This window comes from Chironomus tepperi, unplaced genomic scaffold (genome assembly GCF_022539635.2).
Source record: "Chironomus tepperi strain 1889 unplaced genomic scaffold, CSIRO-AGI_Ctep_v1 contig_359, whole genome shotgun sequence".
NCBI lineage: Eukaryota > Metazoa > Arthropoda > Insecta > Diptera > Chironomidae > Chironomus > Chironomus tepperi.
In genome coordinates, this window is record NW_027226481.1 from 2,564,048 (window position 1) to 2,587,825 (window position 23,778).

General features: G+C 33.1%; 7 protein-coding genes across 7 annotated transcripts; all 7 read right to left on the reverse strand.

Moving 5' to 3' along the window:
- Window positions 1-7,693: 7,693 nt before the first annotated feature.
- On the reverse strand, window positions 7,694-8,686 carry LOC139095039 (uncharacterized). Its single transcript, XM_070646287.1, has 3 exons — window positions 8,616-8,686; window positions 8,178-8,453; window positions 7,694-8,123 (listed from the first exon to the last, which is right to left on the reverse strand). Exons 1-3 carry the CDS (start codon window positions 8,667-8,669, stop codon window positions 7,851-7,853), a joined length of 603 nt encoding a protein of 200 aa, XP_070502388.1. The 5' UTR covers window positions 8,670-8,686; the 3' UTR covers window positions 7,694-7,850.
- A 319-nt stretch (window positions 8,687-9,005) lies between these two features.
- Window positions 9,006-10,427, reverse strand: LOC139095131 (general odorant-binding protein 56d-like). Its single transcript, XM_070646393.1, has 3 exons — window positions 10,137-10,427; window positions 9,368-9,393; window positions 9,006-9,297 (listed from the first exon to the last, which is right to left on the reverse strand). The coding sequence occupies exons 1-3, from the start codon at window positions 10,329-10,331 to the stop codon at window positions 9,099-9,101; spliced, it is 420 nt and encodes a 139-aa protein (XP_070502494.1). The 5' UTR covers window positions 10,332-10,427; the 3' UTR covers window positions 9,006-9,098.
- Window positions 10,428-12,132: 1,705 nt separating this feature from the next.
- On the reverse strand, window positions 12,133-13,323 carry LOC139095130 (general odorant-binding protein 56a-like). Its single transcript, XM_070646392.1, has 4 exons — window positions 13,167-13,323; window positions 12,648-12,815; window positions 12,561-12,586; window positions 12,133-12,438 (listed from the first exon to the last, which is right to left on the reverse strand). The coding sequence occupies exons 1-4, from the start codon at window positions 13,293-13,295 to the stop codon at window positions 12,213-12,215; spliced, it is 549 nt and encodes a 182-aa protein (XP_070502493.1). The 5' UTR covers window positions 13,296-13,323; the 3' UTR covers window positions 12,133-12,212.
- A 1,492-nt stretch (window positions 13,324-14,815) lies between these two features.
- LOC139095132 (general odorant-binding protein 56d-like) lies at window positions 14,816-15,829 on the reverse strand. Its single transcript, XM_070646395.1, has 3 exons — window positions 15,736-15,829; window positions 15,319-15,481; window positions 14,816-15,126 (listed from the first exon to the last, which is right to left on the reverse strand). Exons 1-3 carry the CDS (start codon window positions 15,778-15,780, stop codon window positions 14,924-14,926), a joined length of 411 nt encoding a protein of 136 aa, XP_070502496.1. The 5' UTR covers window positions 15,781-15,829; the 3' UTR covers window positions 14,816-14,923.
- Window positions 15,830-17,654: 1,825 nt separating this feature from the next.
- On the reverse strand, window positions 17,655-18,412 carry LOC139095133 (general odorant-binding protein 56d-like). The gene is made up of 2 exons (XM_070646396.1): window positions 18,324-18,412; window positions 17,655-18,248 (listed from the first exon to the last, which is right to left on the reverse strand). Exon 2 carries the CDS (start codon window positions 18,130-18,132, stop codon window positions 17,743-17,745), a length of 390 nt encoding a protein of 129 aa, XP_070502497.1. The 5' UTR covers window positions 18,133-18,248; window positions 18,324-18,412; the 3' UTR covers window positions 17,655-17,742.
- A 388-nt stretch (window positions 18,413-18,800) lies between these two features.
- LOC139095066 (general odorant-binding protein 56d-like) lies at window positions 18,801-21,647 on the reverse strand. The gene is made up of 3 exons (XM_070646313.1): window positions 21,377-21,647; window positions 20,933-21,075; window positions 18,801-18,915 (listed from the first exon to the last, which is right to left on the reverse strand). The coding sequence occupies exons 1-3, from the start codon at window positions 21,560-21,562 to the stop codon at window positions 18,801-18,803; spliced, it is 444 nt and encodes a 147-aa protein (XP_070502414.1). The 5' UTR covers window positions 21,563-21,647.
- Window positions 21,648-21,902: 255 nt separating this feature from the next.
- Window positions 21,903-23,563, reverse strand: LOC139095129 (inactive pancreatic lipase-related protein 1-like). The gene is made up of 4 exons (XM_070646391.1): window positions 23,425-23,563; window positions 22,786-23,011; window positions 22,503-22,728; window positions 21,903-22,448 (listed from the first exon to the last, which is right to left on the reverse strand). Exons 1-4 carry the CDS (start codon window positions 23,523-23,525, stop codon window positions 22,114-22,116), a joined length of 888 nt encoding a protein of 295 aa, XP_070502492.1. The 5' UTR covers window positions 23,526-23,563; the 3' UTR covers window positions 21,903-22,113.
- Window positions 23,564-23,778: the final 215 nt, after the last annotated feature.

Sequence of the window (23,778 nt, forward strand, 5' to 3'; positions counted from 1 at the left end):
TTAACTCTCTTCAATATAATCGGATAAGACTTGAATATGCAATTAAAATGTAAGCAAAAAAATAAAATGAGAGATGTGATTAGGTTTATAAGAGATAAAGTAAGATTGGTTACGAGTTGGAGTATGTGGAGATGATGGAGTGCATTTTTGAGGGAAGTGGTCGGTAATTTGTTGAGATGGAGGCGATGTACTTAGTGTTGGTAGGCTATAGTTAGTGATATAGCTAATTATGAGTGACATGGATGGATTCTTGACATGACAAAGCTGTGCTATAGCTGCTTTGTAGCTTTGCCAAGGATAAAACCTCAGCATTACCTAATAGATGCTTTGCCTACTTCATAAGACTGATTTATCCTCATTATGATGGTAAATATTAAGATTTACTGCGTTATGCTACTCGAGGAGGTCACTTGCACTTACAAAACATCACCAAATACCCAAAACTCCTCCATTTCCTCAATATAATCTCAAATTCCTTGCTACCCCAAGTTCATCCATACAAAGAAGTTGCAAAGAAATAAAAAAGAGATCTTTTGTTGTTATCTCGATTTTTGTATCAGCATCAATGTACAGAAATATAATTTAAGAAGCGTTTTAATGGCGCTTTCCTTGTCATTCTTAAGTACCATGAAATGAGATTGCTACTAATCTGAGCTATAGCTTCCTCATAATCTAGATTTTCATCAAGAAATCTCCCAAAAAAATAACTGCAAAAATCTTGAAAATGTTTAAATACACAGAAAATATCCAGCATGTTGTAAGTCGAGTAGAAAATTAAAGACGACAATATTCAAACAAATAAGTGTGAGATAAAGAAGCACCGCAATCTCATCAATCAAAAAAATATACAACAAATAATTGTGGATCTTATTTTTTTGCTGGCATCAAACGAAAAATTCACCGATCGCGATATTTTCGCGGTCTTCGTGTAACAAAGATTTTATTTAAAATTATATGGATTGAAATGTGATGCGGATGCACATTTTTTTTGGATGTACTCACTTCTGCTGATGATTTATGATCAAAGATTATTGAAAATGTGTACACGAGATCGCAAAATGCCTTGTTAATATGCTGTACTTAGGATAAATTTATGCTGTAAAATTTTAGATTTTTATGCATGTATTAAACACAATGTTAGATTGTGGATGCAGATTTTAGTGTGGGAAACGACTTGATTGAGTGCATTAAAATGTTAAAATAATGTTTGCTAAATATTCAGCTTTAAGATAAGTTTTTATGATGAATTGAGTGGATGTGAAGGAATTTTGTAGCTGTTGATTGTGTCTTTTGATAATAGGATTAGTAAGACATTGTTGTTAAGCCTTACTTTGATTTTTTATTACAATAATTTCAATAAAATTTAAAGTTTTTATTTAATTCTTGATTTTTTTTATCAAAATTTGCATAAGATTGGGCATTTTATGGGGTTGTTTACTCATTGGAATCGGTAAAAAATTTAAGAATTGAATTTTGCAGTCTTTTCTGCTTTGTGCTGTCACCAAGGGCCGTTCTCGGTATGCCTCTTCCCCTACACTTGGCCATCTCTCTATTTCTATGATTTTACCTACTTTTGGGTATGTTAATACTCTTTGCATTGCTCCTATTTTATAATATAGCTTATGAAATGCATCAAATGTAAATGAGGAAGTAAATGTATGCTGGGAAACCGGCTCTAGACCTCAAACATTCGTTAAACGACAAAAGTTGTAAAAATTGACAATTTCACAATTTTCGCCTAAGTGCCTAAGCCTTGACAGTCACACAATGTCACTTAAAAATACAATTTTATTAAGTAACGATCTTCATAGCAATTACAATTGCCTGAAACTGTCGCAAATATCAGTCAAACATCCTTTTAATCATGTAATGCACATCAATTGACTTTAATAATGAACCATAAAAATATCGTCACAGTATCTAGAAAATGTCATGCTTTGAATGTGATAATAATACATTTCGAGGATCTTTAAAGAACTAAAATAATATTTTTTCACACCTTTAAGAATTCAAATGGATGCCAGCCTTGTTATTATTGACAGCATCCATAAGTTGTAATTTAGTAAATTTTATAAGAATTTCAAAACTGTAAATTACAGAGCATTTACAAAACAAGTGTGAAGATGCGACTTTATTTTATGGCTGAAAGTGTAAAAATGACATATTATTAGCGGAATATGCAAAATAAAAAATTGTCAGCGTGAAGAGAAATTGGCAAATTAGTTCTTATTGAGAGCTAAATTACATGAGAAATGAGTTTGAAGTCCGAGGGAAGGAATGTTGTCGTTTTGTGATCAAGCACGTCGGTCTGTTAATGACTGGACTTAGGGAATGTTAGGTAAAGTGCCTAGACTATCGTAGAGACTGCCAGAGATCATACCCAAGACATGACTGAGCCATGACAGCTGTCTGAAGCAGAAAAAGCTAAAATTTCCTTCAGTATGCCGCTCGGGAACAAGACAATTCAATTCTTCTACATCAAAGCCTTCAACTCAATTTATTCACAGACCTTTAATGTCCCCAAAGAAATAATATCATCATAAAAATCAGACACACATGAATTTAGATGTGATCTTGTTAACAGAGTTGCTCCACGTTCTTATCTTCAGTCTTTAATCAAATTTTGCGGTCAATACTTATAAAAAAAAGCAGAATAAATATTTTTGGGTGGAAGCAATAAATCACCGTTTATTAATATCAAAAAAATATAAATGTATACAGCCATAAGAACCCAAACTAGCCTCTTGCCAGAAAAAAATAAAGAGTATCGATCGAGTGTTTTGAGGCGATTAGACGCGGACGGTAGATGTGTTTTTGGAGATCAACATTTTGCTGATGGCCAAGTTTAAGAACAAAAAAAATAATAATTTTTTTTTGGCACATAAAGGAGGCTACAAAAATAACACTCGAGCAGTAAAGGCCAATTTTCAAATACTTTAATCCATTCCGCACACTTTTTTTTATTGTATTATACTTTTTGTTTCTTCTTTCTTGATGTTTAGTTTGTATTACCTAAGGTTGTGAATGATGGGATTGAGTGGAAGTTAGGGTCTGATTTTGAATTATTGCGTTAGTAAAGTCCAAGTTAAGTTAGATGATGCATAATTGATTGATTTGGGTAATATGAAGAGTGGTATTTGATTTGATGGCTATCTAATGACTGAACAAGATCTTTTGATGCTTTTTTGACCTTTTTGGAATTATGTGCAATTCAAGTAATCAGTTGTCCCTTAAAATTTAGTTCCAAATCACTTCAATTGCAAATTCCAGTTTGTTTATCTCTTTAACAGTTGTTTAAGTCTCTCATTGATCGGGATCGTGATTCTATAAGGCTATCGTTTAAAACTTTTGACCGTAAAGTGCCTTGAACCCTATCTCATCCACTAAATACCAACCTACAATCCACAAAACCATGACAAACCCTCACAACACTTCCCATTTTTATCCAATATTATACATTTTTGTTATTTTCAATTATTACATTTTTTCTTACTTCTAAAAAGCAACTTCAACTTCTTATTCACATCTCTTGCGGTGAGCGAAGAGCAAAACAAAAATTAGACAAGCGTTGATGTTTGTTTTTACAAAGAATTATTCCCCGAATGCTCTTCTCTGACTTTTTCCGCAAAAAATTATTCCCTCAGTAAAAAAAGAGAAGTAAATTAATGCAATTCAGCTTAGAGTAAGAAGATTCTCAATGATTATACAAGTCTATAAACATTTCACATTTGATGAGAATTTTACATTTCGGCGGCACGCGTAAAAACAATATTTTTCTTGAATCAGGTTTGAAGGAATGGAAAGAAAAAAATGAAGAAATCTGTTTACTTGAGGCCACAGTCTTTATAATAATATCGTCTATATACTTTTATATAGGTAATATTTTTTAACTCAACTTGGCATGCAGTACTACTGAGTTGAGGTGATTAAAAATGTGAAATAATTGACAGGGAAATTTTAAGGAAGGAGAATTGGGGGCTGTTTGGTTGGGAATGTTGATTTTGCTGGGTATGATATGGGTTTAATGTGTATGGGTACTTGTGGGTCCTTTACATCGAGACTAGGTTACAATTGAAGTTGATTTAAGATTGAAAAATCTTTGGAAATCTCAATTTTGATCTACAATAAATATCTGAAATTAAACGTCTAAATCCACAGAAATTCAAGTATGTCCTTCATTTTTGTAATTAAATGTTAGCTGAGCCTTAACTTTACAATCTAAAATGTTCAGCAATTAGTAGAGTTCTCCTAAAGCTACAGGTCCGAAGCCATGGACAAACTATAAAATCCAGACGAAAACTGCAGGCCTGAGCATCTAAAATGCAGGAAATGCAGGCCTACGCTTCATGAACGAATCCTAATAATTAACCTGAAGACATGAATAGAATTTAGAAACAATCCTGCTCAACAATATGCAGTCATAATCTTCATAAAAATCCAACAACCCCCACTAATCCACCAAACACATCCCCAGTCCAATATAATTGAATATTCACCATGGAGTATCAATGTGTTTAAAATATTATGTTTATTCCCACAATATTCAATGCGATTTTGCTCGTCTGTTATTTATCCGATTAAGTTACAAAAACCTGTGCATAAATGCCTTTAAAAAAATTAATCTCGCAATTTAATTTCTTTATGGAAACGCATCGAGGAGTAAATGCAAATATAATTTTTATATTCACTGACTGACTTAAAATAAGAATAAAAAACAAACTAAAACCATAGGCGCAAGAATAATAATCTACATGCAATGAACAACACATAAATTACACTTCAATATCCACATAATGACGACTGCTGATGAGCTGCAGTTTTGTTCCTGTACAAACGGCTTCATTCTAATTAAATTTAATGGTTTAGTGGATTTGTTGGATTTCATGTAAATAGCCTCTAACACATTTAATTACAAATAAATCATTTTGTTGTTTTTTTCATTCTGGAATTTTTTTTGCGATGCTGTATTTTAGGCAAGTGCGAATATAAATTCTTCGTTTCACACGTGATGTATTACTGCTGTATACAAAGATATGTGTGAGAGAAGAATGAGGATTGTTGTATTAAGAAAAACTGGAATTTTTGGATGAGGTTGGTCAATTTGGGTGTAATTTTGGTCATTTTTCAGAGTTTGTGGCTGGTTTTGATTGTAATTTTTAGGTTCAGTAGCTCTACCCTGAAAAATTCCTATCCTAGTTGCAAAAAGTTACTCTACCTTAACCCTAGAGAATCTAGGATAGGAATTATCCAAAAATAGCCATACCTCCTCAAATAGGTATCACAAATTGGTTCAGAAACTGGTCTCTGCTCAGAAATCCGGTAATATTGACTAAATTCATTATTTTAAAGATTGTTTGAATTAAATTTGTACAAAATGAAGCTAGTCGTTTCTCAATACAGCTGCGGATGGCATTATAGTCATCAGAGTGACTTGGATCTCACTAGACCCTTTATATTCAGATTAATTTTCAATTTTTAGATGCAAGCTGTTTGATTTTGTACTTCTAAAGCTGTCAAATCTTAAATCAGCGTCCTACCTACAATTTATATTAAGACAAACGACAATTAGGATCAAAATCCTATTGAATAGACTCAAGAATCCAAGAATGAATCAAGAAATCAAAAACCCAAGAATGAATGGACCTAAGCGCTTTAGTCAACAAGAACTTACCCAACAAATCACTCTCCAACTCGATATTTTGCGTACACCACTAATTGCGAAGTGCAAGAAAAAGGCTCATCCAAAATCTTGCAGTACAGGCAAGAAGCTACACAAAAAAAAACAGGTAAGATAAAAATTACTGCACTTCACTTACCGCATTTAATTTAATTTGCAATTTCAATACCTCACAAAAATGCCAAACAACATAAATACAAATCACTATTCATGTAGAAGCTGAGAATGCTGGCAGCGCATTTTTAATGACGAAATACTTACAATCATAATAATAATAATCATATTTTTTGTGGATGTCTGAATGTGAACATGAAAATGAATAAAATATTTTAATATGAAATTTAATTAAGTTGCCATTGATGACTTTCTTAATCTATGCCTGAGGAGATTTTTGTGTTTTTTAAGAGATCAAGGAATAGACAGGTTAAGGGACATGATAAAGATCGTTGTCAAAAAAATCTTGTTAACAAATTTCTCTTCTGGCCTTTTTTTTTGGATGTCCTTTTTTAACCTTTTTTCGAGTCCTTTTCATTAAAATTAACATGTTGGAATATTCAAGATCCTTTCTGTGACTTAATTTACAGGAATAATATCAAATCAGACATCAAATCTTCACACACACAAAATATTTTCATTCACATTTATTTTAAAATTTCCGTGTTGAAAGGCAATCAAAAAAATAATGAAATTTATGCCTCACAACTTTCATTTTAGGTAATAATGTTCCTTGATTTTTTTGATTCTTGTTTAATTTAATTTAAACTAATGGCCAGTGATGTTGCTGTAACATGAATGGGATTTTTAGAGGATATAAATGGAAATGTCAAAGATAAAATGATGATATCAATCAATGTTGAACAAAATGAGTTAATTGTTGAGGATAACGAGGTAGAAAGGCTTTCTTGTGGGGTCTTAAGAAAGACAATTCAAATTTTTTTGGTGATGAAGACAATTTTTGTTGGATTTGGATTGGTTTTGAGTGTTTTAGTTGAATAGAACAGCATGTTTGCTTGGACTATGTCATCTAACTTACGGATAGACGCTAAGCTGCCCTGAAAAAGGCGAAATTGACTGATTTTGAACCATTTTAAAGATGAAATCAGGTTAAAGATGCAGATTGTCGTATTGTACCGCTTAGAACTCTATTGTCAATAACTTATGATTTAGTTTGTTGACTAAACACACCAATTTAGGGTTTTAAGCTGAAATTGATGATAAACTGACACCAAATAGACAGAAAGACATCTCTATGATTGGCAATTGATCTGTAAGTCCAGCAAACTAAGCAACTAAGTCAGCCTCATTTCTTAATTCAATAAATTCCGACTCTACTTTGTATTACTTGATTTAATTTTACATTTATTGCAAATTAAAACACAAAACCAGCCCAAAATCCACAAAATTCCTTAAAAATCTGCATAATTTACTTATTTTACTTCCAAATAAAACCGTCAACACGTAATTTAATAAAGTTTTTAATGTCATTAGCAATAAAAATTTTCATCTCTTAATTTTCTTGTCACAAAAGTTTTAATTTCAATATTTAGAACTTTTATCACTTAATTTTTAGACTTCAAATGTTTCACAGATGCCTCGGACTTATCGTCGATATCAAAGATAATCATAAAAGGCGTTTATAAATTATTCAATTGACACAAAATGACCAAACACAAAAACAGTTTCTAAAATTGAATTTTTACTCAGCATGATCATCAATTTTGATTCCATTTGGTAACTCTAAATATTTTTTTGTTGTGAAAATTTTTCGTCAGCATTTTGTAAATGTTTATACAATTTTATGCAGTTTTTAATTGCAATGCGGATTTTCAGAATTTAATAAACTAAGAATTTCATGAATGGGCTAATAAATTGAGTTAATATTGCTGAAAAATTTTAATTTAATATTGCTCGACTACCAAAAAGGTGTTAATTTGGTCGAAAATTAAAATTCAATTTTAAAAAATGGTAAAAAAAAGTTTATTTAATTTAATGAAATTTGTATGATTTTGTAACAACTGGAACAGTCTCGGATAGCACAAATTGGTTGATTGATCAAAATCTGAATGACGTGATTCATTTTAAATTCGACTCACGATAGCCAGATTTCAGATCCATTAACAGACTTATGCTATTCAAGAGCATCAAAATGAATAATCAGCAACATAATCAGCATTCACTCTTTAACATGAACTTCCTGAACCTCCTTGTCATTATCAACTTCATCCTCAACAACCCCTTCAGTTTCAGCTTCCAATTCTGCCTTAATCTCAGCCTCGTCAAACAATTGATTGAATCCAAAAACATCATTAAATGAGTCTCTTAAGCTTTCTGGTTCTGGTGAATTTTTGATGCCATTCCAAAGACATTTGTACATTCTGAAGACGAAATCGCACTGATTTTCACTTTTTTCTGTTGTTTGGTCACATGTGTCGATTATTTCATTGAACTGTGGATAGAAATTTCAATTAAATCAATTAAGCTTCTAAAATTTCATACTCACCGGCAGATCCTCAGCCGACAAATATGATGAATAATTCAACAACTCTTCCTTCTGTGGATTTCCAGTCTCAGCATCGAACAGCTTCATTTTGACAGCAAAACATCTCAAAAAACATTTTCCTTTGTCACTTTCATCCTTGAAGTCTCCTTTGCCATACTGAACTGCTAATGTGTATGTCACTTTGTTCTCAAATATGCACGATCTCATGGCTCGACTGATTTCTATTCGCTTTTTCTGTTTTTCTCTGATGGCTTCGATGTTTTGGGTTGTTTGGGACTGGAATAAAGTTTGTGAATTTTGTAAGATTTTAGTCCAGCAGACAAGAAGCATTTTCATGAGTATACTCGTAAATAAGCTCATTTAAGTGAGTATACTCATTGTTTCATTGTCTGTTAAGGACATTGGCCCAATAATTAGGATTTACTGTCAAATACTCACCAGAACCTCAACGACGCAGTACAAAAATACACAAAATCTCAAAGAAACCTTCATTTTTGCTCAAATGTTAATACTTTACTAAACGACGTTAAGAAATTACAAATAAGATTTATAGGAATCTAAAAATTGACCAAAACATAAAAATTGCCTCAAGTGGGGGCTTTCAAATGTTCTCTGTGAGTCAAGTAACTGTTAATTCTTCTGTTTATTTCAGTAAGAAAACCTGAAATTTCATGACATAATTATGGAAATTAGAAAGAGAAATGAAATGAAATAAAGACAAAGGTTGATGACCACATGAGTCTGTTACTTTTTGGAGATAAACAAGATGATGTCTTGAAGAGAGTTTGACGTTGGGTCATGGGAGATGCTAGGCAAGATTGAATAGAATTTTTAATTAAATTTTAAATTTTTTTTATTTCAATTTTTAAAAATTTAGTCACAAAAAATCTGAAAAAGTCACTGATTGTCCTCAAAAAATTATCACAATGAACCAGCAACAGCACCACCACGATAACATTCATAAACTTTGAATGATGTCTCGCAATCACTTTCGCCTTTCTCCTTGACACATCTGTTAATCAATGCTTCAAGTGCTTCATTCTTCTCGGTAGGCTTGTGTGATAATTTACTGATCATAACATCAGGTTGAATCTCTCCTTTGTCATTAACAAAACTGGCTCTGAAATTAAAAATAATATTTATTGTTGTTTTACATGAATTTTGTGATTATTGGAAATTCTATGACTCACTTCTTGAAGAAGCAATGTGTGAAGCACTGAAATGACACAAAAATAAAATCAATAATTAATTTAATTATCACAGTGTGAATTGGGATGATGGGAACTGTTCAGGGGTCATATGATTTGGATAGATGGGGAATTTAGTAGCATTTTAGGTAGACATGCTGATTAAATTGCAAAATTAATGAAATGTTTAACAACTTAACATAATGTCTAGTTATTTACTTGACCTATGGTCGACTAGTTGATGTTTTCTCGGAAACTTTCCATAAAAAACTTGGCAGTAGTCGTCTGTAGGTCTAGTAATTAACTGGGCATTATGTCAAGATCTCTACTCAGTTTAGATTTGGAGAACCAAAGCTTATTTCATTTGCTTAGCCTCAGATACTCCTTTATCTATGTCGATGTAAGTTCTGACAAGAAGAAGAACTTGTTCAAAATGCGGAACTATTCTTCAGATTGCTAATGAATCTCAGAAACTATCAATTTGGGAAGTACACAAAGTGAAAGGTGGAAATGAATAAAATTCTAGAAATTCTGGATAAACTGGACTTCTAAAGCTTCGTTTTACTCAATTGTCTATTTAGTGATGTTTTAGGAGTGCAATACAGCAATCTCGAGTTGACAAAATACGTTTGAACTAAACATCAACCGAACATTGACTTGCCATTAACTGGTTATATCGTATTTTCGGGTATCCTTCCTCTAATTCCCCAAATTTCATATCATTTACCAACGCTTCCCTATAAATACATCAAAATAACATATTAACACTTACCTGTGCCTTCTCATCTTTCACACTAAAGTCACCAGCTTTAATTTTATCTGCATTCTCATCCGAAATTCCAGTTTCTGTTTTGCAACTTGCAATATATTCTTCGGCTTTATTTTTTGCCTCTTCAATATGTTTCTCATCAGCAAATGTTAAGCTTGCAATGCTGATTACAACAAAAATTGCGATTATGAATTTCATTTTTGTTTGTATTTTGAACACTTTATAAAACTAAAGTTTAATCCACAGAACCTTATGAACTACTATGACCCAAAACGGCTGAAAGAAGAAGGTAAAATGATTTGAATGGAACTGATGAGAATCAATTTATACAAAAGAGCGCAGATTTTTTTTTTCTTCATGCAGAAGAAAACAACAAAAAAATGATACGAGTCAGCTTAATGATCGAGTAGTGGGGATAACAGCAGTAAGAATAAGCAAATAAACATTTCATTTTGATGAGTGACTGATATCTTGACTCGACATGATGTTCAAGACATTTAGGAGAAATGAGTAGTTTGAGTTTGAGTGGTTTGATATGTTTAGGGAACAAAAGTCTGAAATGATCTAATTTTTTCCATTTTTTGAATTTTTAGGCAATTATTTTATGGATTTCAATCCAATTTTGTGTGTACCTTAATGTCCTAGGTCGTGAAATATTGCAAGATTCCAATCCTTGCATCTCCAACATTCAAAAACAACAAAACCAACAAAATTTAAAAAAATCCCAAAAACTCCATCCAAAATCCCTGATCAAGAACCAAATCCAATTCAAGTTCTAGCTTAATTAAGTGCTTTCTGTTTTAGTTTGATTGATGTAGCTGTCAAAAATGCCGGTTGATTGCTCATTTTCTTTTTTGTTGTTGTCAATTTGATTTGAATTGCAAATCATGTATAAGTATGGGAATCCCTGAGTTAAAAATAAACAAAACAGAATGAAAATATTGATTTACATAAGGTGTTGTACATGAGTGATGTGTTAAAGAAGTTTGTTTGAAGTTGGTCAGCTTGTTATCATGTTGATAACAACATTTTAAAGAAGAAGTCTTTCTGGAATTGTGTAAGCCGGTTGATCGATTCAGTGTGCGGCACGAGATTGGCATGACTCTGACATGGTTACTAAACTGGCATATAAGCTAAAAGGCAGACTGAAGCTGACCTGGGGCCGGATTTTTAATCAATTAACCGATTTGTGCTATTCAGGTTTAGATTGTCATACCCAACTCACACCTTCTTACCATTTAATCTAAATATTGGACGTCATTCATGAAAGACCCGTAATACATGTCTGCAAAGAACTAAATATTGCCAGCGTTCAAATATTTATCAGATCATAGCTTTGGTTTCGAGTCTTATTGAACTCTTTCAATTGATTGTTGATATTTTTTGATATATTTTAAATTGGAGGTCTTAAATTACGTATGTATCAAACTTAATCAAATGGTATTAGTATGAAGCTAATCGAAGCTTGGAGTTAAACAATTGATGCTTTTTGGATTCAATTTTGGTTCCTTAGTTTAAGATTCGAATTTTGATTTCAACTCATCTCTTTCTGTATTCAAATTACATAATACTTGCATAATACAGTTCATTAGCTTTTACTAGAGCTACAATTCAGTCTTTTTAACGAAAATTCTTGAATAAAATATTGACAATTCTGAAACTTTCTTCTATTTTTCTCTAGAAGCCATGAAAAGTCATCCAAAATCATTAATTAAACCAAATAATAATAATAATAATAATATAATCCTTTATTTACTTCAGTACATAGGTCGGAACAAAAAAGAGTCTAACTTGATATCAACCTCGTCGGTTTTAAATCAAATACATTAATGGAAAGTGATTCGTAATATGACATGATGTTTGCTTTGAGCAATTGAAATGTGGTCAAAAAAAAGTTTACAAAAAGACCAATTAGAAAAAAAAAAAAGAATAAAAAATGTTATTTATATAAAAAACAGGTTAAATAAATTAAGGACGAGGTTTCGGTAAACCAAATAAATTTCATCAGTCCATCAAAAAATTAATTTCAAATCTTTATTCATCAAACTCTACAAAAAAGAGTTAAAATTCAAAAAAGTCTTATTCTGGTTTCTTTTCTTCTTCCTTCTTGAATTCATGTTCGTATGTAACATGGACTCTATAGCATTCGTAGATGTTGAAAGCAGTTTCACAGTCATTTTCGCCCTTTCTGCTGACACAATCCTTGACTAATCCTTCAACATCCTCAGTATCGACCTTCTTCTTCTTAAGCTTTTCTAAGATAACGTCTGATTGTGGTTCACCGGCTTCGTTCATGATGCCAACTCTGAGGGAATAGAAATTAAATGGTTTTGGTTTGTAATTCAGAAATTTTGGTGGATTTTTAGAGTTCAAAGGACTTATAAGCTTTAAATTTTCTAAAAACTTGATTGAATTTTTTATACTCACTTTTGGAAGAAGCATTTGACATAGCACTGAGAAAATAATACCAAAAATTATTAGTTATGTCTTAATTAACATTCAAAAAACACTCACTTGAGCCTTTTCATCACGAACGCTGAAGTCTCCATTAACGAGTTTCTTAGAAACTTCTTCTGTTGTTCCAGTTTCTTCAACACATTGCTTGCTGTATTCGTGGATCTTCTTGATTTTCTCCTTTCTTTCTGCATCGTCATGATCAGTTCCATCATGATGTGGAAAAGCCTAAGAAGAAAAAATGATGCAATTTGAGGTTTTATTGGATTTAAATGAATTATAAGTGAAGTAAAGGGTCTTGATGAGCTCTATAAAATCTGTTCCCTTCTTTCATACAAAATCAGAGTCGATTTTAAGCTCTGTTGAATAGAATGTTCAAGAAAGTTGTATTTCTAAGCTAATCTATACTGTTTAGCTGTGATTATTAAGATATTAGTCTTGGTTCCAGTCGATCTTCTAATGAAATTCTAGAACAATCCATCGAAACTCTCAATATTTTGTAAAAATTCTTTTTGCACTTTTCACAAAGTCACGATCCAAAATCACAAGAACTTGTTGCATAACAAGAATAATTCTTACCATAGCGCAGACAACAAATGTCAAAAGTACAACAGCAACTTTCATTTTTGAATATTTATTTAATGAATTCTCTTTTCTTGAAACACAAACAATCAGCTCTGAATTAAGACTGAAATATTTTTGATTCATCGGAAAGCCAGTGAATGGCTTTATATAGTCTAAAAAGGTTGAAAAAGTTCAAAATGAAATGGTCAATGGTGGGGAGGATAGTCTAAAGAAGAACAGTAATAAAATTTTGTTTTGTTGATAAATTCAAATTGAGCATCTTATGATATATTCTATATTACTTCTTACATGTGTGGTGTGCTAAAGGTGACGATGAGTGTATCGACATTATAATTATTTGAATAGTAAGTTGTTTACCGATTATAGTATTGTGAGTGCTTTTTGTTGAGTTATGAGAGGCTCTTGCAATGCCTTTCTTCTTACAATGTCAGCTCATTTATATGCAGTGTAACTTGGGGAATGTTGTGGTGTGATGATTTTGTTAGAATTTAATGAAACTCTGGAAGATGACCGAGAGAATTGCTGTAATTTGGATAGAAGCTGTTGATAGAGATAGCATTGTATTTGGTTTCGATAAATGGCAGACGAAAGTCAGCTTTAGGAAAAGTCTAAGAAAGGTCATGTACCGCAATTGATCTGTACGAGTAGCAAAAGAATTCCTGGATTGGATGTGTTGAAAAGGACGCTAGATTCCTTAATATTCCGAACTGACAGAAGGTTTTGAAGGATAGAGCTGTCTTCAGACATTACCTACGCGCAGCAATGGGCCCTCGTGCGCTCCAGCCTAGGAAGTAGGTAAGTAAATAAGCTAAAGAAGTAAGTTAGCAAAAAAAGAGAGCACAATATTGATAAATCCGATATCGAGGCTAGGTTAAGTCGATGTAAAGCCCAATCTGGCACCAAGCAAAAAGAACGCATTTCTGCTCAAATTTTCGAACCTTTAAAAGCTGTCTATTATCCGTGTTAACATTTTACACAAAGAACGAATGCTTTGCATTCAAACCAACCAAACCAAATTTCCATTCGAATCTTCCAGAACACATCACTTCCCCACAAAATCATCCACAAGGGACAAATGTCACACACTCATCATCTCTTCATGAATAAATTCTTGCTCGTCTGCTTTTTCTACTTTTCCATTTATCTTTCTTCTTTCGCTTTCAATGTAAACAAGTACGAGAAGATGAGATGCGTCCAAACATTACTAATTGTACATAACCTTCGATCAGATGCAGTGGAAAGAAAGAATAACAACTCGCTACTATCAGTCCATTGCAGTGTTTCTATCAACAGTCATGTGACAAAAGTTAAAAATGGAAAGAAGTTTATTGATAATTTGGTCAATGTTACATGTTATAGCTTATATGGTGAGTCACAGAGTGAAATTTCAGTGGAATTGAAGAGGTGAGAGAAGAATTTACATATTTACATCTTATTATGTTAATGCTGTGGACATAGAATGATGAAATTCGATGTATAGTCTCGAAATTATTCTGAATCAATTCCAATTGAAGCTACAGCATGTCTTCTTATTATGCTAGGCTATTAAACAAGAAAATAATTTGCATGTGCTCTGAAACAGCTAATTCAACATCTTGAAAATACTTAGAATCTAAATACAAAGTTCAAAAACACTCGGATCATTTTTCAAAAATTAATTATTCATCTTTATTAGCTAAAGCAGTCTTCAGCTTATTTATTCAAATTGTCAATTCAAAATTCTTGTCAAGTGAACTTCTTATTTATTTGTTTTAATGTCCATGGATCTTTCTCCAATAACAATTTTGTACTTCAAAAGCAGTTCCACATTCTCCACTTCCAGTCAACTTTGTGCATGTGTCAATGAGTTCATTGAGATTGGTGACAACTTCGGCGTCTTCTGTACCGCCGAGGGCGATGCTGAGTTTGTTGAAGATTACGTCTCTTTGGAAATTACCGGTTGCGTCGATGAAACCTGAAGGGAATTAAGGATTAGAGGTTTTTAAGGTAAATTTGGGGATTACTTCTATATTCCCTTAAAAGGACCCTAAAAGCTCATTTCATAGCTCTAGCAGCAAACTCGACATTTGTGGAACTTGCCATAGAATATCAAATCTATTACTAGACGTCGAGTAACCACAGCATGTTCAACTAGGGTTTAACATACCTGATTGTTCTAAGAAGCACTTAGCAAAGCATTGATATGACTCTTTATTGTCGGTGATCACTTTGTAGACCAAGTTCTGGCCCTCATCTTCTGGGATTCCAACTTTTTCTGAGCAAAGCTTAACATGATGCTTAACCTTCTCCTTTTGTTCTGCTGTTTGAGCCTGAATGTGAATTTTGGGGATAATTAGTTGACTATTTTATAGTTTTAATTAGATTCTATGCAGATTTATATCCAATTTGCTAATTCTAGCTACAGTGTTAGACTAGAGCGACCAATTTGAATGCTGTGGACACGGCAACCGAGTGGATGCACAGAATACTATCCAACTGTAGCCCGTACGACTCTTTAATTGTACCGGTTCCTAACCAACAGTGAATAGCTTCAAAATTTCTCAAAAAATATCAAAAATCTTACATTAACAGCAACAAATGCAGCGACAATGAGCACTAAAACCTTCATTTTTTTAATTAATAAATTTTTCCTTCTAATGCACCGTCTAATTCAGAACAGAAACTGGTGATTTGCATCAGAATGATCTCCTTATTTATACTGAAAATTTTACATGCAAAAAAACTGAATTTCGATGCTCAATAATTTATGAGATTTTCGTATTTTGTGATTAATTTTTAAGAAGAATTAAATCTTCTTTAATTCCCATTTTTGGATATTTTTGTGTCTCGGTTGCAGACTTAATGTGACAATGATGAGTTGCACTTTTGCAGACACTTAAATTGCTGAGATTGTTTACATTGTACTTAATACGTTTTTTTTATTGTTATTGCATAATAATTTCACTTTCATTATTGAATATCTTGCAGAAATCCTCTTTTTCTCACGTGGTTTGCAATGTTTATTGTGGATACAAAAGTAAACAAGCTTATTGTCATACATATTAATATTTTATTGAGTCATTTTTTATTGTGACAATTTTAAATGAGTTTTATTGCAGTTAATGCAATTAAATGTTGAGAGATTATAGGTTGTAGAGGATGATTTGAGGAGTGCATGCTGATTTAAGGGCATGCAAAAAAGGCAAACACAAATTCTAGGTTTACAGATGTAAGCTTAAATTTTACTCGAAAAGGACAAGTTAACCCCATCCAAAATCCGACCTCAAGTTCCGGTGACTCTGGTGTCATATTCAGTGCCGGACTCGGAGCCATGCCAGATAATTTAAACCAAATCTGGGCTAAGAAGAAGCAACTTGCTTAGTAACTTTATCATTAACTTTACATTCGAATGAATAATTATCTCTTTGGTTCTTAAGTTCTTTGTCCTCATGAACATTTTGAACACGCGACGATTTGATTTTTTTTGTATTAGAAACAAGAATCAAGATCATTAGCTTCACTTTGGGGTCATTCACTTATTATGTAACGATAAAAATTGATATTTTGTACTGATCCCTCTTTCTATATCACAATATCTCTGACAATCCACATCTACTCTATCCTCGAAGCGAAACGTAAGTAATAAATAAATGGTCAACCTGTTTAAGTCAGGATTTAGAGAAATTTTGAGTTGATTAAGAGAATTGGTCCAATTTGTAAGTATTTTGAGACATTTAATAGGTAAATGAACTGCAAAATCTGTAAAATTCATTTTTATTTGTAAAATATCCATTTACTCCAATTTTATCCACAATTTACTCACATCCCTTTAATTTTCAATGCTCCATAACATCTAAACAACCCCATCCCATAAAATATTACCATCACATGTTAAAACTACAGCAAAAAAGTCCTTTGTTGCACCTCGAAATCAGTGACAAACGCTTATAGACGGTATGTATAGACACACCATGTGTCATAATCATTAATAATCATTGACCGGTTTTTTTCTCTCTCATTTAAATCAAGTTGCAAAAAATAATACAATATATTCAACAACAGAGTCAAGTTCAAGTTCATCGTAAGCATTTAATGAGAGATGGAGAGAGAAAAAGGCAAAACGTGATTTTTCTGAGTGTGTGTTGAGCTTTAGTAATGTTTTGGGGTTTATTGGGGCTTGTTTAATATTTAATGGGATTTGTATTGCAATCTAGTAAGGTATGGATTGCAAATTTTAAGTATTTTCTGGTTTTAAGTTACACTTAAGGCCATTAAGGCCATTAAGGCTTACGTCGTTAACCACACAGATCTATTGTGGTCTATAACCTCCTCTGGATCCATCAAAGGGTCTAAATCCCATCTAAGGATCGGATGGAAGTTCAATTGCTTGCCGATCTTCAATATGACTTGCAATATAGAGATAGTATCGATTTTAAGCTAAATTGAATCCAAAATTCTCCAAAATCAGCTAAAACTACTTAAAAACCAACATTATTTTACAACTTTCAATAATTTATTTTATTAACAAAAATTTTTCCTATTTTTTAGATAACAAAAATTCGCGATAAATGCAAAAAGTTCAATCTCAGAATTAGAACAAGCCAGCAGTGCGGTAACACTTGTAAGCATTGAATGCCTTGTTGCATGGTGATGTACCATCGACTCCCTTGCACTTCTCATAAGCAGCTTCAACAGCCTTTGGATCTTTGTCAACAGATAATTTACCAACGATGGCATTGCGGTTTTGATTTCCATTGGCATCAGTGAATTGAGCTTCACGGAAGAAGCAGAGAGCGAAGCACTGAACTTTTTCGTCGTCGTCGCTGAAGTCTCCAGCCTTAAGTTTAGCAACAGTTTCTGATGCAATTCCTGTCTCTCCAATACATTTCTTGACGTATTGTTGGCCTTTTTTGAGTTGATCCTCAGTGAATGGAGCAGCAGCAGCGACGGCAACAATTGCGAGTACAATTAAGAATTTCATGATGAATTTTTTTGAGTTCTGTATTTGATGTTAACAGTTTGAATGCACTTTAAGTTCTGATAAATTTCCGTACTGATGATACACTAATTTATAGTTGGAAATGAATTATTCTAAAGCTGGTGGGAGAATATGTAAATGAAGTACTCGAAAAATTGTAAAAATGCTTAAATTTCATATTTTTTCTCACTTACTTCCCGAAATACATTGTTTTTACATAACTGTTTCTGCTAATTTTGCATTTATTTTTATTACATGCTGAACTTGAAAATTGAAATATGACAAGCATGAGCGAATGATAAATTGTTGACATTATGCAACATTATTGCTGGTTTGCTAGGTCGGCGATTTTTAATTGATTTGTTTATAGTGTTGCACGTTGTCAGTGACTAAAGATAGAAGCTTTAGATAATCTACAAATCTACATGATAAAATGATTCAGACAGATACACAGCATAGAAAAGTCGAAAAATAGTACCATTAGACCGGCATGAGTAAGACACGTGTCCGGATTTAAGTGAATTTGATTCCAATTGATACTCATTTCGGCTTGGGGACTCCACTTTTCGACATTACTACGAAATGCATCTTTCAGTGATGTTTGAAGCCAATAACTTAAATTTATTGCAAATTTACAAGTCCACTAACACTGAAACGTCAATTAAAAATATTCACAAAGATTTATTGTCCATATAACATTCAAACAATAAAAATGCGGTTTCGCAGTCGTCGATTCCCTTGATATCTTTGCATATCTCGATAACTCGTCGCATCGAAGACAGCACTCTGGAAAACCCATGCAACACCGTAGAGGAGATAGAACATCATATCAAAGTATTCTCAGAACTCATCATGGATTCAAGAAACAAAACTGTGAAGAAGAGAAAGATCAACTTTGAATCGACAAAGCTCACACCAGAAATCAAAGACTTAATCAGGACGAAAAGAAGTCTTCGACGAAGATGGCAACGCAGCAGAGATAATCAATTCAAAACTGAATTAAACATTCTACAGAAAGTCATCAAAGACAAAATTAAGGAACTCAAAAATACAAACTGGAATAAGCGGCTTTCAGAAATCCAACCATCAAACCAAACAGTCTGGAGGATTGCAAAGCATTGCAAGAAAGGTTCAAAATCGATGCCACCGTTGATTGATGCAGATATAACATTCATCACTAATAAGGAAAAAGCCAGCGTTCTCAGTGACTATTTTCGTAAAGCTCACGAAAATCCACTTGAGGACAACAACCCAGTACATACCCAGGAAGTAGACAACGCAGTGAAGGAAACGTTGGAAGGAGAAAATAGTGACTGCACAGAACTTACAAATGTAGAGGAAATCTCATACATTGTAAGAAATCTGAAAAATCCTAAAGCACCAGGATTAGACGATGTCAACAACATACTCCTCAAAAATCTTCCACCAAAAGGCTTCGAATATTTGAAGTTCATCATCAACACTTGTCTCAAACTTAACTATTTTCCGAAAGTTTGGAAAAAAGCTAAAGTAATCCCGATCCCAAAACCTGGCAAACCAGCAAACGAAGTGAGCAGCTATAGGCCAATAAGCTTGCTTAGTTCCCTAAGCAAAATATTGGAGAGAGTATTGCTGAATAGAATAAACGAGCATCTGGAGGATAACAACATCATTCCGACTCAACAGTGTGGCTTTCGCACAGGACGATCAACATCTCACCAACTCATCAAAGTAATCAAAACAGCAAAGGAAAACATAAGCAGGAAGAAATCAACAGGAATGATCTTCCTAGATGTGGAGAAAGCATTTGACAGAGTCTGGCATAACGGACTCTTGTTTAAAATGATCAAATTAGGGTTTCCACTACCACTTATAAAAACTGTAAGATCTTTCCTAAGTGAAAGAACTTTCTCAGTTTTTATTAAAGGTCAGTTCTCAGAAACCAATGAAATCAAATTCGGAGTACCACAAGGAGCAGTGCTTTCACCAACTCTCTACAACATCTACACATATGATATTGTAAGAGAAACAACTAACAATATCGCACTCTTCGCAGATGATACTGCATTGTATCATTCTGCAGAAAACTCAGCCGATATTGTAACACATCTACAACACACTGGAAGAAAAGTACAACAATACATGAACAAATGGAAAATAAATCTCAACAAACAGAAGACTCAAGCCTTATTCATCACAAATAGGTACTCCAGGCAACTTCCAAGAGACAACATCAAATTCCTCAACGAAAACATCAAATGGGAAACCGAAGCTAAATATCTGGGAATGATAATCGACAAGAGAGTGACATTAAAGCAGCATGTAGAATATGTGACCAACAGAGCTCACACTGCACTAAGACTACTTTATCCCCTCATCAGCAGGAACTCACATCTCGACGTTCGAAACAAACTTCTCATCTATAAGCTAGCCGTGAGACCCATCTTCACATACGGCTGTCCAGCATTTGAACGGATGGCAAAAACACATCTACAAAAACTACAAGTACTACAAAACAAATTCTTGAGAATTGTTCTCAACAAAACAAGATATGAAAGGATATCAGATCTACATACTGAAGCAAAAATACCCTCTATTGAGGACTACGTCGGAAAGTTGCAAGCGAATTTCAACACTCGTCTTGCGTCGCGAAACACCGAATAAACCACAACATAAATTAAAGCAAAACAATTTCAAAATAAAATCAAAAACTAAGTGATGAATGCGATAAGCCAGAATCCTTAAAAATTTAAATACAAATAAAATGTATCCAAACTTTGTACATAATTAAGTTAAAAATTTAATGAATAAAAAGTTTATTTAAAAAAAAAAAAATTTGCATATCTCGTGAATTCTAAGAATCTTTTCATTTCCATTTGATAGCTCAATTATTTTACTTGAGTTGCCCGTTAGGAACTCCCCATCTTCAATGAGTCCGACTTTTTCGAGGAGGCATTTAATGAAGCACTGGAAATGGAAGTGAAAATTAATGGATTTGAAGCTGATGGTCAGACTTGAATTTTATATGAAGTCGAATCGACTTGATTCAACTTTTCCATTGATATCCAAGTCGATTTGATACGGATAAGTCGATCTTCTGTCAAGTTTCATGGCAATTCGGATTCCACCCATTTCCATGCGAGATATGAATGTTCATAGCTGCTATGAATTTCTAAGCTTCATCCAAAAACTGTAGGTCTGAACAAAACCGTCCTTTCTCCAGAAATACACAATTTTGGCAAATCCTATAAATTATCAAGATAATTACCTGACTTTTCTTATCATTCACACTTAAGTCTCCATTCTTGAGTTTTCTAACCGTTAATGGACTTATTCTATTTTCAATCATGCAGCTTGTTGTATATTTTGTCATTTCTGGTGCACTTCCAAAGGATATCGACCATGCAGATGCTATCAAAGTTGCGGCGATGAATAATAAAAGTTTAAAATTCATTTTAATTATTTAAATTTGTTTTTAAAATCAAATGCTTCTAAAATTGAACAGAACTGAATCTTAAATGAGATAAGATAATATTTTGATGAACAATACTGATGAAAATTCTATTGAATTAAGAAAGCTTTCCCACATTATTTATTCAAAGAGGAAAATTCGTTAATCAAAATTACGAAACAATAGGAAGTAAATCTACTACGAAATGCTGATTTATTGAATAATTAAAGGAAATGCAAATAGAAGTGAATTTTGCAATTGAATGACTAATTTTAATTACTTTGGGATATTAAGAGCTTCCTGGATGCTTACAATATGTTTCTGAAACTAAATTTGAAGCACATTTGTTAAAATCACATAAAAGTCAGCTTTATTGATCACATTCAGTTCATTAATTTTTATTTTACTAGTATGTATGTCTAGTCCTAAGAACAACTACTGTCATGATGCTATTTGAGCTTCTCAAGACGACAAATAGCATCACAAACTCATTAGTCACCTTTAAACTTCAACAAACAACCAATAAAATAAAAACCTACCAAAATTCAACCAAATCAATTAGCAGGTGTTCCAGGCAAAGCAGTTTGTCTCGACCATGGTTCTCTAGTATTTGTCTGCAAGAAATAGCTGCCACGTAACAAGCGATGTGCATGAAGTCCGGCATTTCCAATTGGTACATTTTGATTGCATTCACCATTTAAAAAGTTAATCCAACTGGAACAAGGCAAAGCTGGGAAGTTTGGAGTTTCAGACAGAATTGACTCTGACCAGACTCGTTTGCTGAAATCTCTGCTGCATGAGACTATACCAGTGCATCTGGGTTGTGGATGAGTTCCGCCATTGATGAAAAATGAAGCTTGACCGACATAATTTGGATTGAAATTTGTTTCTGGAATGAAATAATTTAAGGCGATGCCAAAACTTAGGATATACCACAAATTACCTTCAGTATGAATTGTGTCAGTAAATGATGCATGATGTGAGATCCTAGTTGGATTCAATCCAGTTAATCTCGAAACTGTAATTCCGGCACCGCTTAAGATCTCAGCTGCGTGTGACATCACATTGGCACCAACACCATTTCCTAAGAAATGAACTAACTGTGGATTGTAATGTCTTAAAAAGCCTTCAAGACCATGGGCTACACTGTGAGCAAGATCGAGTGCTGCCTGTATATAAATATCTCATTAAATCACTTCAAAATATTGCCAAAATTGAAGACTTACATCATCAGAAATAATATCAACATTCTGATAATCCACAAGAATCACATTATATTCCATCATATACAGATAAGCTGATATGATTGCAACAACTTGCTGATCTCGATTTGTTTCGAATTGATCAAAATGGAAAATTACTGTTGGTGCATTTGGATTAAAGTGTGGATGATTGACTATGTTCTGGAATGATCGAATGTCATAGATTTGCATTTGTGGATCGAATGCTGAGCTGCGAATGAGAATGAGATTAGATTTTTGAGTTTTGAGCATCAATGTCTTAGTTAGAGTCGGTATCGAGAGTGTGATCCTTTAAAAATGAAGGCAATATGACGAGAAACTGCAATTTTAAGACAAGTCTTTGCTGTCGGAAAGCACACGGTGTGGAAATAGATGAAAATCCGGCCCAGACCGACTTGACCATAGCTTGAGGCCGAATATCACCGAATATTTCTTTAGATCGGAATCATGCTGGCCTAGGGTCGGATTTTTGGCCATTTCTACGTCGTGTGAATGTTTGGTCGACAAATTCTTAATATTATTCCTGGATTGCTCCTTAGATAATGCTCAATAATCAGTCACAGCATCCAATTTAATAGCTAAATGTCGAATACACTTGAATTCACAAGACCGACAAATTCTTACCCATAAAATTGCTCAAACATCAACTGATCGTCAAACGATTGACATTTCACAGCACTAAGAAATGCCACAAAAATCACAAAAACTCTGAAAAATTTCTTCATTGCTTCGAGAAAGTCAGAAACACAAATAAACTTTCATAACATTGAAAAGTCTCTAAAAATATTGAATTACTTATCGTCAATGGGTGTTATTAAATATGATAAGATTAAAGGTAATTACTTACTGAATTTTTAATTGTTATGATAACATTTAGAACCTGTTTATATCCCCTGATTATTGAATTTTTGAGATAATATTAATAGATTAGATAAAGTTTTTTGAGTAATTATAAAATGCTCAATTTTTGGGAGAGAA